This window comes from Miniopterus schreibersii, assembly GCF_964146895.1.
Source record: "Miniopterus schreibersii genome assembly, chromosome: 7".
Classification (NCBI taxonomy): Eukaryota; Metazoa; Chordata; class Mammalia; order Chiroptera; family Miniopteridae; genus Miniopterus; species Miniopterus schreibersii.
Window position 1 is genome coordinate 49,441,164 of NC_138108.1, and position 17,269 is coordinate 49,458,432.

The window sequence follows — 17,269 nt, forward strand, 5'->3', positions numbered from 1 at the left end:
AAAGACATAAGCCCCTTTTTGTCCTATGTCAGATCATGCAATCATCTCCAAAGATGGAAGAAATCGGTTTAGATGAGAAAGACTAGGAATACTAATTATATAGCTAAGAGAGATGGTGAAGGTAAGTATATGGAAGGAAGTGAAATAATGTTTTTAAATCATTAAAGGGAACTAGTGAAATTATAAGCTACTAAAGTAATTCTGTGAAAGGCCAATCTTTTTAAAGCTGGGTTCAAGGCTGGCTCAGTATGTTTTAAATGAATACACTATGGTTAGAATTTCCTGAATTATAAGAAAGCTTCATGGATTTTTTAATGTACAAAATCAATATTAAATTCACCATTTCTGCATATTTGTCCTTATAAAGATTTGTCAGAATATTATATTACCTTACTTTACAGAAATAGTCTGTACTGAAGATGCCAACTCCTTTCATTAGATGGGCACTATTATCTAAACAGCTTCTAATATCAGACTAAGAGGCTTATTGCTCAGGATTTGTTGTCATTTATCTTTTATGATACCATTTATAATGGGTATTTATGTAAAAGACAGAAAAAGCAAGTAGCATCTTACAATGTGAAGACAAATATAAAATAATTACTGTTACTAAATTATTTTATTTAAAAAGATTAATCCTAAAATCAGTTCTAAAGAACTAACTATTTTTTCAAATCACGTAAAGATAAAAAGAATTATTAAATCAGAGAATTATGAGCAGGGTCCAAATCATCATGCTTTATTTAAATAACAACATATAAGAAGGTCTAGAAATTTTACTTTTGTCAAGTTTGTCATCTTTCAGGATCTTCAGGTACTTCTTTAACATGGTTTTGATGACATGAAAGGTCCTGGGTGGTTCAAATAAGAATGATAGTCTCTTCTTAAGAAGTAATAAAGATGAAAGTACTACACATAAGAATCACCCTAATACAAAAAATAAAATCTGAGTGTCTATATCCAGTCCATCATAAACTAATAAACAGTAAGTCTGAAAAAAAAGATAAAGACACTGAAACACCTCTTAAACGGACCTCTCTCAATTTCATTCTTAAAAAAAAAAAAAAATTTTTAAAGAATGTTTATGACTTTTAAGGAAGGAGAGAAACCATTTCATTCATTCAAAGAAGAATAATTTTTTTCATGACTAAAATAGTATCTAATACAGACCTGTGTTGATGGGGCAAGGAGCTAGAGGTTCATACCTTCATTGTGTAAGGGAGCCATGTATATAAGAGACGTTAGTAATTGTCTTAAGAGATAAGAGATAAGCAGCATTTCATTAGTACCTTCAGTAAGGTGAACAAAACTGAGGAATTTTACAGATAGTTCAACATTTCTTCTGAACAGCAATTAAAAAAATAAACTACTTCATAGAACACTACTTAATAGTAAACAAAGTTGTAAATGTTTACCAGTCCAATTGTCAAACTTTTAAAATACCAGTGAAGCTTCTAGTGGAAGTGAAAACTGGTTATACAATTTTTCTGGAAGGAATTGTGACAATATTTATAAGTAGCCTCAAAAATTAGCCTAGGAGGGCTCTAGCCAGTGTTGTTCAGTGTTTAGAGCATTCACTCGAGCACCAAAGGGTCAAGGGTTCAATTCCCAATCAAGGGCACATACCTGGGTTGCAGGTTGGATCCCAACCCAGTAAGGGTGCAAACAGGAGGCAACTAATTAATGTCTCTCTCACATCGATGTCTCTCTCTCCCTCCTTCCCCTTCCTTTCTTCTCTCCCTCCACCTTCTCTAAAAATCAATGGAAAAAATATTCTCGAGGTAAGGATTAACCAAAAAGAGCCTAGTAGCTCCTTGAAGAAATGATTCCAGGGCTGAGGCAGGGAAAATACAAGATAATCCTGGAAAATTTTGTCTGGAAAATCTTGTGATGCCAAAGAAACGGTCAAAAAAGAATGGAGCATATTGAAAAGATAAGAGCCAGTTGAAGGAGCTCCTAAGGTCCAATGATGAAATCATATGAGCAACAAAATAAATACTAAGAGTATTAGAGTATGGTCCATATAATAAAATAAGTATCTTTGAGTCCATACTAAAATAAGCAATTGAACAAATGAGCAGGCAAATGGAGATGTGACAGTTCTCTCATACAAAAAAAATTCTAATTTCTAAATGCAGGAAAAAGGAGAGAAACAGAAAAGCACCATTAGGCAAACACCACAATAATAAATAAATAATAAGCAGGAATATTCACTGTTGTATGCTAAAATTAGTTTGAGGAGAAACAGGATATTTGCAGTCTCAACACATCTCCCCTAAGATATTTATTACAAAAAGAAAATTTTTAACTTTACAGTGGAAAACGCAGCAGACACCTTCGTAATTATGGTTAACATCCCCAGAAATAAGACATCATCTATCTCATGATATGACACCCTAGGAAGGGACCATCACTTCAGTGGTATTCTTGACACACACAAAAAAATACATAACCTCAATCTAATTATGAGAACCTCAGGAAAACAAAAATTGAGAGAAAATACAAAAAACAAACCGGTACACTTGAAGAGTGTCAAGATCATGAAAGATAGGAAAGACTGAGTAACTCACAAATTGGAGATTACTAAAAAGACATGATATCTAAACACAAAATAGAACCCTGAAACAGGAAAAAGGCATTAGTAAAAACAAACAAACAAACAAACAAAAAAACTGCTGATATCACAATAAATACTGTGGCTTAATTAATAGAATTGTACCAACGTTAATTTCTTAGTTTTGATCATGAACTATGGTTATGTAAGGTATTAACATTAAGGCAAGGCACATAAGAATCACCTAGAGAATTCTTTAAATTGTTGCAGATTGGCACCACCCTCATGATATTCTAAGCCAATAAGCTTGAGTAAGGTCCAGGATTTGCATTTTTAATAAGCCCTCCTGAAGATTCTGGCACAGAGGAGTTCTGTAATATTATATAATATCAGATTTTTTACAGGCATTTATATCATAAAGTTATTTAATAAAACACAAATTGCACGGCATATACTCAAATAACAAATGGCATTATACGTTAGGTCTATCACTTGCTGTATACATGTGTTTTCCATTTTTTTAACCACATTCTTATTTCTGAGCCAATCAGAAGAGTTTGGGTGGGCTAATTCCTAGGGCAGTTTCAATATCCCCACTGCATTTATGAAAGAAGTAGTATGAATCTAACAATAATGAAATGCGCTTCAGAAGCAGAGCTATGTTTTGATTCCATTCAATAGTTGTTATGAATTACTTTTATGGCACTTGACTAAGTTATCATCTTTGATATCAAAGCCTTATTAATAAAAAAAAATAGTCATTAGAAAGCAATAGCTTTCTCTAAATAATTTTGGCGTCTCAGAGTAAGCAAGAAGAAGCAGGGGTACAAGTAAATTTTGGAGGCACTCCAGCAACCTAACACCTTCAATATGCAATCGGGAAATTCTCCTTAAACTTTGTTATCAGATCCTCAGAGCATAATTTTCATTACGAATGAGCAAGTCTTGATAATAATGATATAAAGACTTTATCACTAAATCAAGACTGTACAGGGTCCTTGTCTATAATACATTCTTACGCTCTCCCACTGAATCAGTAGATCTCCATTTTTACCCTTTGAGAAAACTCTGAGAGTCCTGAACTATTTGGAATTGGGTTTAAGCTTAATATAGGAATTTCTATACAAATACCACCTTAGGAATTTCTATGTCATCCTTGATATAGTGCATAGAAGTCCTCACTAAAACAAATAAAACTACAAAATATTGTCATAAGAAATTAAAGATCTAAAAACATGGAGAGACAGTCCACACACATGTTTTGGAAGACTTAACATTGTCAAAAGGTAATTCTCCCCAAACTGATCTATAAATTCAAAGCAATCTCTATCAAAATCCTCGCAGGCTTTTTGTAGAAATCAGCAAGTGGATCCTACAATTTATATAACAACACAAAGGAACTAGAATGGCCAAAACAATGTTTAAAAATAATAATAAAGTTAAAAGACTTACACTACTGATTTCAAATTTACTATAAAGCCTCAATAATCAAGACAGTGTGGTATTAGAGTAAGAATACACATATAGATCAGCTTCAGAGCCCAGATAAAATAACCTCATATTTATAATCAATTCAATATCAACAAAGCTGCAAAGGAAATTCAATAGAGAAAGATGCAGTACCACTATTCACAATACATAGAAGTATGAAAACTTGAGTGTTATCTGCTATTTGCCTCAATGAAGTTTGATTCAGTTTATGTCCCATTGTTATTTGTTGAAAGTGGATATGGCCCAGCAGTTGTGCTTTACAGGTCACTGGACATTCCAGTCCAAAACAATGAACAAATAAATAATTTACAGATCTCAAAAGCAAACAATATGGGGCCTGTCTTTAAATCTCTCTCCATCAACTACAATTTAGAATAAAAAATAAACAACCTCCCCATGTCACATATCCAAAAAAAATCAATAGAGAAAACTGGTCTTTTCAACAAATGGTGTTCGGGCAGTTAGGGAAAAACAAAAAACAACCTTAGACTCTTACTTCACACCATATACAAAAATTAACTCAAAATATTTATCATTGATCTACACATGAAAGCTGATGACAAAACTTTTAGAAAAAAATCTTTGTGACCTTGGTTCTTAGATTCAACACTAAAAGCATATTCAATAATTTAAAAATTGATAAGTTGTACTTCATCTACATTAAAATATTTTGTGTTAAAGTTAAAGCCCATGAGAAAATATTTGCAAAATCAATTTCTAACAAGAAACTTGTATCCAAAACACATTTTTTTAAAACTCTTACAATTTGAAAAAAAATGGGTGAAAGATTTTAATAGACATTTCATAAGGAATATATACAATGGCTGATACGCACACAAAAATATGTTCAATATTAGTGCTATAGATTGAATGTCTGTGTTCCCCCAAAACTCTTATATTAAAACCTAATCTTCAATATGATGATATTAGAAAGTGGGGCTTTTTGGAGGTTAGTACCCTTATAAAAGAGGCCCCAGAAACCTCCTTTCTCCCTCTGGCCTGTGAGAACACAGCTGAAAGATGGCCATCTGTGAACCAGGAAGGGGCTTACACCATATACCAAATCCGCTAATCCTTCATCTTAGACTTCCTAGCTTCCAGAATTGTGCAAAATCTATTTCTGCTGTTAATAAACCACCCAATCTGTGGTATTTTATTATAACTATCCAAATGGACGAAGATAATTAGTCATTATAAAAATGCAAATCAAAATCAACGTACACTTCACACTCATTAGAATGGCTACTCAAAAAGACAAATACATCAAGTGTTAGCAAAAATGTAGAGAAATCAAAACTCTTATACTACTTGTCCAGCTGATACATGCAAAATGGCACATGTAAAATGACACAATCTCATTGAAGAAAGGTCCGGCAATTTGTTTAAACATTAAATATAAACTTACTATATGATCCACCAATTCCACTCATAGAACTCTACCATAGTATATGGAGACATATACATGAGAATTTACAAAAGCATAATTTGTAATAGCTAAAAGTTAGAAACTATATAAATGACCATAAACTATCAAAAACAAAATGTCAGGCATCCGTACAATGTAATACGTTCCAGCAATAAAAAGGAACAAACTTCTGATACACACCACAACATGGAGGGACCTCAAAACATTTCACTTAGGTGAAAGAAGCCAGGTGCAAAATATTGCCCATTGTATAATTTCATTTATACGAAATGTTCAGAAAAGGCAAATTTCCAGAGACAAAAAGCAAATCAATAGAAAGTAGATCAATCATTGCTTAGGACTGGAATTGAGTGTTAACTATAAATGGGCTGGAGAAAACTTTTGGGGGCAATGAAATGTTCTAAAATAGATTATAGTGATGGTTGCACAGCTCTATAAATTTACTGAACAGGAGAATTTTATGATATGTAAATCATTTATGTATGTATATATTATGATATGTAAAAGAATCTCAAGTATCATAAGATCCTGGAAGAAACATTCTGTAAAAATCAGTATAAAATGGTTAATTAATGTTTTCTTTGGAGTTGACTCACCATAAAATAACATAATACTTTATGAGGCTAGACCAACAATGACCTTAAAACAATGTTGGTAACAGAGTGAGGCTTAATTTTTTTCTTAGAAATTTTGTTGCTCTGATGTTTATGTTAAAGTTTAAAGTGTATCAAAAGAAAATTCAGAAAGATGATTTGGAAAAGAAATAACAATTGGACTCAACTTAAATAGTTCTCCTTTCCTGTACATATTATATTCCATACACCCTCTGAAACTCAGCTTCGCACATATATTCCAAAAGACCTCCAGGTCTCCAAATAGTCTGCTGAAACCCTGGCGAACCTCAGCCTTATCTTCAGAAAGAGAATAAATTTTGTGGCAGAGACTATCTGATAGAGATGATAGATAGATAGATGATAGATAGATAGATGATAGATAGATAGATGATAGATAGATAGATAGATAGATAGATAGATAGATAGATAGATAGATAGATAGATAGATAGACAGACAGACAGACAGACAGATAGATAGATAGATGATAGACAGATAGATTAGATAGATGATAGATAGATGATAGATAGATAGATAGATGATAGATAGATAGATAGATAGATAGATAGATGATAGATAGATGGATAGATAGATAGATAGATAGATAGATAGATAGATAGATAGATAGATAGATAGATGATAGATAGATAGATAGATGATAGATGATAGAGATTTTAATTTTCATGAATATTTTATTTCCTTTTTTTATATAAATATGACTGATAAAAAGACTGTTTAGATCCTTAACTTTCTCCCTGTTAATGATAATGGTTAAACAATAACTTACTTGCAATTTTTTTAGATCAAATTCATCATTTTGTAGCATACAACTCAGTGGTTTTTAGTGTATTCACAATGTTGTACAACCACCACCACTATCTAATTCCAGAACATTTTCATCACTCCAAAAAGAAACCCCACAGTTATGAACAGTCTTCCCTATGCCCCAAGCCCTGGCAACCACTAATCCACTTTAGTCTCTAAGGATTTGCCTGTTCTGGGCATTTCATATAAATGGAATCATGCAGTAAGTGACCTACAATGCCTTATATCTCATAGCACCTTGTACCATATTACTTTGATTTTTGAAGAGGTAGATGTGAAAGCCCATTTTATAATGGGACTCCTTTTTATTTTTAATTGGCTTTCATTAAAAAGAGCAGAGTTAATTAGAAACAATATTTTCAAACCCTAGCTCAGTACTTATTAACTATGTGAACCTGGGTAACTTAGTCAACCCTCTGAGCCTAGTTTTTTATCTGTAAGACTAGATAACATTAGCAACGCTTCAGGATTATCATGAAGACTAGAGATGTTTGTGTTTAGCACAAACCTAAGATAATATCTACTATTAATTCACAAAGATTATCTAATTACCATCATCATTTTAATTTGACACTCAGCTGTTAGTGCTAGAATAGGGATTATACAGCATGGAAAGGATGAACTAGGAATCAAGAGATTTGGACTCCAGGCCAAGCTCTGTGTTCAACTAGTATAAATGGCATGAACTTAAGTGCATGTCCATATCTCTTTGGTGTGCAGTTTCATCACCTGTAAATTAAGGAGTTAGTCTAAAATCTGCTCTCCAGCCTAGCCAGGCGTGGCTCAGCGGTTGAGCATCAACCTAGGATCCAGGCGATTGGGGTTCGATTCCCGGTCAGGGCACATGCCCGGGTTGCGGGCTCTATCAATGACTCTATCACTGATGTTTCTATCTCTTTCTCTCCCTCTCCTTTCCTCTCTCTGAAATCAATAAAGATATATTTTTTAAAATAATAATAATAAAATCTGCTCTCCAACTGTTCTCTACAGTTCTCCTCTGACCACAACATATATGATTCCACAAAATAGATGCATTAAACACTAGTTATTCCTTCTTTCTAAATAAGAACAACACACCCCAAGGAGTATCTGAGAGAAATCTTTTAAGTGGAAAACTATATTAGACCTTCAATTTACAGTTATTTTACCTAAAAGTAAATACCACTTAACTACTATTTACTATATAGATTGAAAGTATATCTTCACAGAAAGCTAAATAATCAAGTGTCATGTATCCTATGTGGCAAAAGAAGGGAAGAGTGAAAATTTCTCCACACAGAAGGGTTGAGAGTGGCACCCACGTCTCTCCATTCACTTGTAGCATCATGCAATGCTCTGCAGTCCCTCTATGCCCAGTTTAACTTCTGAAGCAACCATCATTCCAAGGGTAGAAAGAAAATGATACACTGGAAGCGTGATTATTTTTCTGACCACGCTGACTCTATTTGAGTTCTAGAACTTGGCCTAGATATTTTTTAACCCTCTCTCATAAACTATCCCACTTCCTCATCTGACCTCAATATTTTTATCATAAACTTAATACTGTAGGCCTTAGATTCTACCAATTCAAGTAGTGAAAGTAGAAATGAGAATTGGTTTCTTATTGTACATTTTGCTTCCTATGTATTACCATGTATAGTATGTTTTCTTTAAATTCATACTATATCTGAATTACAATTCAAGTAAAATAGAAAAACCAATATTACTTAGACAACCTATGTGCTCTTTTTGTTACTTTGACATTTTAGTCCCACGTTCCTTTCCCTGATTTACTAATATAGAAGATTTTCATAACTGTTCTGCACAAATAAAATAATTCAAATAAATCATTTGGAAATCTGGAACTGGCATTTTAAAAGGTGCTGAATTCCACCATCTATTTTATGCTATCAAATTACTTCTAAAAAGTTATCTTTACTCTAGGTCCATACCTCAGGGCAGTTTTATGAATAAGTTCAACTTAAAATAAGTTCCTTTTAGAATATCAGAATTTTAGAAGGGATCCAACGTGGACCCACTACCTATCACCTAAGATCAAATGGCATGAGATAGAAATGTTTGTTATAAAAATATTCTCCTAGAAGCCTCTTCCATGGCCTTGTAATTTAAAATGATCAGGTTACTCTTAGAAATAAATTCAACACTGAATGTCAACAGAAAATTTGAAGTCATATGCAATATCCTAAGTTTCTGGCTTCAAACTTTTAAATGATTAAAACCATTATTACTAAAGTGATATCACCATCATGATTGTTACATATACACTACATATATACCTATCTCAAAGAGCTTATAACAGTGATTAAATATCTGAGGAGAAAACAGCAGTCTCAAAATGTTAAATTGAGCCCTATCTCTGGACCAGCTGGATTGTGAGACGCGTGTGGACAGGGTTTTGTCCATCTTATTCTTTGCTGTATCCCCAGCATCAAGAACATGTTTGACCAATGGTAGGCATTTAATAAGTGAAGAATTCTTCGGAACATGGCTTTTGTAATAGCTTTAAACATAGCAGTCAGGTGCTATCGAAGCCTGACTGCTGACTCCGGGCCAATATGAGTTGAATTTCCTAACCCTTAGAGTGACAAGGGCCTATGCAATGCAGTGATGTCTGTCCAGCAAAAGAAAATAATCAGTCCTAGGAAGAACTGAGAGAAAAGGGAAACAGGTCCCGGCCTCCTCCACACATACTCTTAAGATGCACTTTATATATACTAAATGAAGGTAAATCTGGGGCGCTAAAAAGAATCTTTTCTTCCCTTTCACTTGAATCAAAATTCATACATTCACTCCTTCGGCATACTTGTCTACTCTTGTGATTTTCCTTTCTCTCTGACTTCTCCATCTACCTACATCTGACTGCTCTGTCCCATATCTAATCTTTGTTTTTAATGCTTTTCTGATTAGCTTTCCCACCATACTGCAAAAACTCTATAGATAAAACTAAAAACCCCACCTTCTACCTCCACCACACAGTGTTTTCAGTGTTCCATTTCCCCACTTTTCCTTCTTAATACATAGTACTGACAAGCCACTTCTCATAAAACCTGAGGCCTAGAATTCATCTCAATGTTTATATTTCCAACAACAATAATAGCAGCCAACTTTTACTGAGCACTTTACTCATCACAAAACCCAAGCTATATGGATAATTCCTGTCCCATTTTTCAGTTAAAGAAACTAAGGCTTATCACTTTGCCACAATCATACAGCATGGAAACAACAGTGCTGGGACCTAGAGAGTGTTTTTAAATACTATGCCATATTGCCTCTCACATAATTATTTGCAAAGTCATCTAATTTTCTAAAACAGAACCCAAAACTATTTTTTCGTTTTTCTTCCAAGCATAAAACTCCAGTTCAGGATCTGATTATAATAAGCTTCGTTAATAATGTCATGTATAAAAAAACACACCTGCTTTTCTTCTGAACTAGTTTTAGAAGACCTATATTCTAGTCTGGCTTCATCCATGACTATGTGACCTTACACATGTTATTCAAACTCCCTGTGCCTCAGTTTCTCATCTTTAAAATTAAGATAATAAAATCTGCTTTAGCATGATTGTTTTCAGAACTAAAAAAAAAAAAAATCCCTATTTGGGGAAGTTGAAAATAATATACAAATGTAAAAGTAGGCCAGTAATTCAGCATCCTTTCTAGCCTCTCAGGCTTATTTTTCTTACAATGAGCTGCTAACATGATCCTTTCTTGCCGTTAAACTATGTGACTGTTCTGTACTGGCAACTATCCACATAAAATGCAAACTTTTGACTCTTCAGAAATCTTCATCAACTTATTATAGAGCTTCTTTTCTAGACAAACTTGTATTTTCTCTGCTCTTTTATGCCACAAACCAATTGCCCACCTACCCCATAATGTTGTTGTCTTCTAAATTCCTCCACTTAATCCCCATTTGCTCCAAGCCCTTCAACAGTTCCCTGCAAGTAACAACTCATATGCTACATCAAAGTGACTTCAGATTGCTTTTCTAGGACAACTTCCAACCCCCTCCCCACAAAACCGGGTTTTTCCCTATATCTTAATCTTCCCTAAATTTCTATCCCCCATTCCTGGGTAGAGCTCCTCTCAGTCATCCAGGAACAATAGATCTCTGACATTCCTGGCACCCTTTATTCTCAGTGCCCACAGAATCCTAATTTATGTATCTATTCAAGTTTGGGAAGACTGACAAACCTTTTACTCTCATTTTGTAAAATAACTCCACTCTGATGGGCAAAGAAATGTTTCTACTTTTAAGCAGGCAGGCTAATTGCCATGCTTTCCATGCCCCACTCCCCCTCCCCCCAACACTGTCCCTGCCCTTTAGTTAGGCTCCATTCTTGATGGTGACTCCTATATTCTTCCTATCTCCCTGCTCCCTGTCTGCTCAAATCTGACATCCTGAGAACTGGGCATGCTCAGTGGCCAAAGTCAATTCTAGGATGCAAATTGAAATCTTTTGCAGATTTTGAGCTGGCAGGAGAGGTAAGGCCCTAAAAATACAGTGGCCCAGAATTTGCTTACTCCCCATGAGGTATTATTTCATTTAAAGGTGTGTTCAAAGCCTAGGAATAGACTCAGGAATGGACAGCTTGCTGCCAGTCCCTAGTCTGCTACGTGGGTCACTGACCTGAGTAGCAGAGGGCTGAGAACAGCCCCTCCACCTGGTGTGGTGCAGGGAGGAGATCTCTGCTATTCTGAGCTGTGACAGTGCTGAGAGATGGCTGGAAGCTTTCGTTTGGCATCTCTGTTGTGTCAAGAAAATACTGTTGGGGGGTTTTTTTCTTTCTTTTTTCCCCCTTGAACACAGTAACATCCAGAATGAGAAGGGAGATGTTGCCTGAGGATCTACAAAGACTGTAAGCCAGCCAGAGAGATTGTGGAGAGGACAGACAAATCAACTACTTACCCGAGAATTAGATCCAGGGGGGAGGCTTAAAGACCCAGAGATAAACAGGCTATTTCCAAATGGCAATTCCGGAACCTCTGAGATATTCAAATCTGAATTGTGTGCCTATTCCCCAAAAATGCATACCTTCTTTGTACGTGAGCAGTGACACATTTCCCTTTGAGAGAGACTGACAGAAAACACACACACACACACACACACACACACACACACACACACACACACGAAACGCGATCCTTCTGTTCTTTCCCCTGGTTTCTGCAGAGATTAAATCTCTAGAGCGGCAACAGCAGCAGATTCCCTTACCTCCCTGTGAGGGGGATGAGGCATGAGGAGGAAATCTATCACGGGTAAATGTGATTAAAAAGGGGGCTTCTTCGCAGGGGCTTGAAACATCACTGCACAGCCTGAGACACAGAGATAGGAAGTAACAGGCAGGGAAAGACACACAGCTGCCCCTTCTGCTAAAACCCAGCCATCTCTTCAAACAGCAGCACACACAAGACATTTCATCACCATAGTGCATCCATATTGAGAGGGGGGGGGAATCATGTGCTTTGCGTTATGCATTTCAGTCACCCGAGATGGGAGGAGACCCCTGTCCGTATGTCGTGGGAGCTATCCACCACCCCAAAAGTACACTCGCCGCACCTAGCTAGCAGACCACTTGCCTGACAGGTTTTGCAACAAACGTGGATAAATCTACATGACAGCAGGTTGTCTCTTACCGTAGGCAGCAGCGGCTCCATTTGGGCTCCCTGGTCCTTCATCTCCATGTTTTGTAATGCCTCTGGAATAAGCACCTTCTCTGCGGTGGCTTCAGTGTCTTACACTCAGCCCGGCACTGCTCTGCTTAGTATTCGGATCAGGTAGCTCTGAAGCAGGAGGCAATTGCACACTCCAACTCACCAGAGTCACATGGCTCCTACTCACTCGGGCTGCTGGCCAGATTTTGCACGGAATGCCTTGGATCCCCGGGCCGGTAAGAGAGATCTCCCAAGCCCTGTATCACTGCCCACACCTGGCTACTGGTATAATATACAGCCTGCAGGGCTGCAAGTCTAATGAATCTCACCTAAGATGCTAACTTCTTATACAGACTAGTCTAAGGTGGATTCCAACCAGCTCAGCCAGATTTCGACACTTTGAGGCAATTCACTTCATTCCCCTAAGAGAAACAATTCAAACAAGATGACATTAATAAGGTTTTACTCTGAGTACCTGGGGTCTTTAAAAACAGGTAAGATGACATCAAAATTGATATGTCTTAGTGAGCTTGAACTATGCACTAACAAAGAATTCAGGTATTTAAATCAGTTCTGACTCAATAAGAATTGGGGAGACAGACTTTCAACATTTTAATTGTGAAAAATAGGTAAGTTACACACTATTACAAATAAAATATATTTTTCTGTAATTTCTGACAAAAATAATAAGGAAATAAAGTATTTTTATAGTAGCAATGATGAAGATAATAAATCACTTTGAAAAGATCATGAATCTGACAAGAGTAACCCAACCATATACCCTTTTTTGCACTGAAAGTCTCAACAATAGAGGGGTACGGGGTGCTCTAATCCATGGAAGAAAAGGAGTCAGAGAAGCTCTTTTGTAGGGAAAAGTAATTGATAATTGTTGCTGAGTGACTACACATATTTCCTAAATTGATTATGGATCTAGAGGATTTTAAGTAATGAAGCCCACATATCACTGGACCCCAGACTAAGAGCATGGAGGTCACAAATGAAAAGGCATTAAGAGAGGATGACTGAAAATTAAAATAGTTTATCTCAAATATTAAAATTTTTACCAGATTTTGAAATTTTTATCCGCAGAAGTAAATATTAAATTATTTTCAGCAACACACCAAAATTTTCCACAATGCTCATCACAATGGAATTATAGATAACTTTTATGTTTTCCTTCTCAATACAATTCTTTATTTTCCTTTTTATTAAATTCATTGGGGTGACACTGGTTAACAAAATTACACAAGTTTCAGTTGCACAATTCTGCAACACATCATCTGTATACTGTATTGTGTGTTCACCACCCCAAGTCAATTGATACAGTTCTTTATAATAAACTTCAGCTGTTTTTATGATAAGAAAACATTTTTAACCATAATAATTCATATATTTGAGTAGTAATTTTGTGCATAACACACTGAGATGATTCCAACGACTTACATAATAAGATATCTGATAAGGAATTTACTAATTTGGGGCTCAATTAGACTGATAAGTAAAAACTCCCTTTTCACTCAATTGACCATTAATATATAATCACAAACAACTTATTAGGAAGAAAGAAATTCTCTTTAGAAAGATTATTTTTTATCTCATTAGGAAACCCTAAGTCACTCAGTTTCTATTTGTTAAACAAAAACACTTAAAAAAAACTAAGAAAAAGTCTGACTCTTTATTTCAAGTCAAAATAAAAATAAGATGGTATTTTTAATTACTTTTAATCAATATTTTCCAACAATGTGTGTTATTAAACCAGATAGGTAATTTGCTGGAACACCATTTCTTGAATGTTTACTATATGCTAGAGCTACTATTTCTACCAGTGTAACAGAACTTAGCCAGAGTTTCAACAGCAGATGTTCAACTTCTAAAGATCAAGAAAGCCCATATCTCCAAAGTTCTCTGATCCAAGATGTTGAGTGTGCCTAGCAAAAAAAAAAAAGTGGAAGAAGAGAAAGTGATTCTCACTTCATTCACCATCTCTATCTTATAGCTCTAAAAACTTTAGAATTAAGGTCCATACCTGAGAGAACATATCTACATAAAAAACAAGTCTCAATAAAGAAGGTAAGTATAGAATTGATAACTTCTGGCAACAAAAGCATCACCAAGTAGTAGAATTTTCCCCAGTAAAACCACAGAGCTCTATAGATAGGCCCTTGGAGATCAACTTCATTGACTTCGAAACTCTGGAGGTGAAAAGAACAGAAGCTAGGGAAGAGGGAATCCAAACTCATGAGCAGCTTTGTTTTCAACTACACATGTCTTGGAGACTCTGATGTATCTTTGCTGGAGTAGCTAAGAACATAAGTTTTTGAAAAATTCCCAAACCTCTTTCCACTACAGTCAAATTTCTTTGGGTCCCAGATGATTAAAAATGGGTTCCTGTTTAGCCTATTATTATTTAGAAATCCAATGAGATTTTACTAGTACAATTTGACAGCCATTATTTCAAACGTTGCATTTAAGCATTGCAAGACTGAATCTGTCCAAGGGACTTAATGTTCCAGACACCCCACTGAAATGAGACAGTAATCTGATTTCATTCCATCAGTCCTACTATGTGTGAGGTACTGTGCTACTGATGCTACTTCCTGTCATACCCAGCAAAATTAAAGTGGAATTTTCCTCTCTGAAGAATGAATAGAAGTAGCAATCGGCCAGAAGCCAACCATACAGACAGAGGAATTACAGAAAGCACTAAGCGGAAGAGCCACCATCCTCTCCAGCTGCCCATGTTGTGGTCAGTAGGAAAGAAACACAGCCACCATGGTGTGCTTTCTTCCTTGATTTGTCTTGCATCCTAGGACTCTTGCTGACCCTCGATTTTTACTAATTCCCCAAGGAAGCAAGTTAGCATGGATCCAATGTCCTTTTAGTTTCTACCTCCTTTTGCTATTTTAAGTCCTGGGGTTAAGATATGCACATTAATACAATGTTTATCTTAGAGAAGAGGCTATCTAAGAAGAAGACACTGGATTCAAAAGGTGATTGTCAAAACTAATATTTCAAAAAAACACTTTTCAGTCCTGGTAGTATTAGGTTTCTGGCTTAGATCTCAAAGTCCTTGTTTTGACCCTTTTTTGTATAAAAGAACTCAACTTTAGCTAGGCAACAAGATCAGAAATATACTCTGAACATTATACCATGTTGGTGATAATATTACTAGCTCAAGATTAATATTTCAAAAAATGACAGTGTAAATGTATCATAGCACTGTCTATATCATTTACTTATGTGTTATCCCTTTGTACGTCGATCCTTTGGGGTCTATACCAATGTTCTGGACAACTTAAAGCACATTAGATAGATCTGACTGATTTATAAATCCAAAAGTGTTTAAGTGAATTTGACAAACTCAAGAAATAAGAAAAATTCTCTTTCCTGACAGCTTAAGAAATGATGGCATTTGACCACTAAGAAAAAAAGGTTAGAATGCCCACTCCTAAATGTGATTACGATAAGGAACCTCATTGTATAATACTAGAGTTTAAAGGTGGAAAATCTTACCCCTTTTTACAGATGTTCTTGGCCACCAACCTGATTAGCATGGTTCTAGCCATCAACTATCAGAAAAGGATAATAGCCCAGCCAGGCGTGGCTCAGCAGTTGAGCGTTGACCTAGGATCCAGGTGATCGGGGTTCAATTCCCGGTCAGGGCATGCCCGGGCTGTGGGCTCAGTCAATGACTCTCTCATCATTGATGTTTCTATCTCTCTCCTTCTCCTTTCCTCTCTCTGAAATCAATAAAGATATATTTAAAAAAGGGAGGGAGGGAGGGAGGGAGGGAGGGAGGGAGAGAGAGAGAGAGAGAGAGAGAAAGGGAAGGAAGGGAAGGAAGGGAAGGAAGGGAAGGAAGGGAAGGAAGGGAAGGAAGGGAAGGAAGGGAAGGGAAGGAAGGGAAGGGAAGGGAAGGGAAGGGAAGGGAAGGGAAGGGAAGGGAAGGGAAGGGAAGGGAAGGGAAGGGAAGGGAAGGGAAGGGAAGGGAAGGGAAGGGAAGGGAAGGGAAGGGAAGGGAAGGGAAGGGAAGGGAAGGGAAGGGAAGGGAAGGGAAGGGAAGGGAAGGGAAGGGAAGGGAAGGGAAGGGAAGGGAAGGGAAGGGAAGGGAAGGGAAGGGAAGGGAAGGGAAGGGAAGGGAAGGGAAGGGAAGGGAAGGGAAGAAAGAAAGAAAGAAAGAAAGAAAGAAAGAAAGAAAGAAAGAAAGAAAGAAAGAAAGAAAATATATGAAATAAGTAATTAGGAAGCCCATCCCAATGTTAGGCAAATGTCCAGATTTAAAAGACCCTTAAATTCCACTTCTCTTAGTTCATGACTGATTTCTCCAATCCTGAAGATTAGGAAAAAGACTTGATTTTCACTCTTTGCCCCAACTGACCCATACAGAAGAACCCATGTAAGGCCAACACTCTAGAAGGAGTACTAGAGGGTAGCATCTTAACCCAATTTAACTCAATTTAATACATATTTGAGTACCTACCATGTGCTAGCAACTATACAAGAACAAGCAAGACATGAGCCCTGCACTCAAAGAGGTCATTGTTTAGAAGAGAAGAAACATAACATGATTTGACAAGTGCTTAGGTAAAAATACGTGCAAACAACAGAGGTAGACCAGAAGACAAGATGATTAACTTTTAATAGCATTTTTCTCACCCTTACTGTAGAGATTTAAAATCCATAGGGTATTTCTTTGGTTTAAAAAA

General features: G+C 36.2%; 1 protein-coding gene across 6 annotated transcripts in view; it reads right to left on the reverse strand.

Annotated features, from left to right (window-relative positions):
- The window catches only part of SLC4A10 (solute carrier family 4 member 10), a 206,109-nt gene extending 193,195 nt beyond the window's left edge, over positions 1-12,914 (reverse strand). For 3 of the 6 annotated variants that reach the window (XM_081143043.1, XM_081143037.1, XM_081143040.1), the window contains exon 1: positions 12,546-12,752. In XM_081143043.1, coding sequence (XP_080999169.1) covers positions 12,546-12,593 — 48 coding nt within the window. In that variant the 5' untranslated portion in view covers positions 12,594-12,752. Of the gene's footprint in view, positions 1-12,545 lie in introns of all 6 variants that reach the window. The other 3 variants (XM_081143039.1, XM_081143044.1, XM_081143035.1) reach the window with 3 other exon arrangements.
- Positions 12,915-17,269: the final 4,355 nt, after the last annotated feature.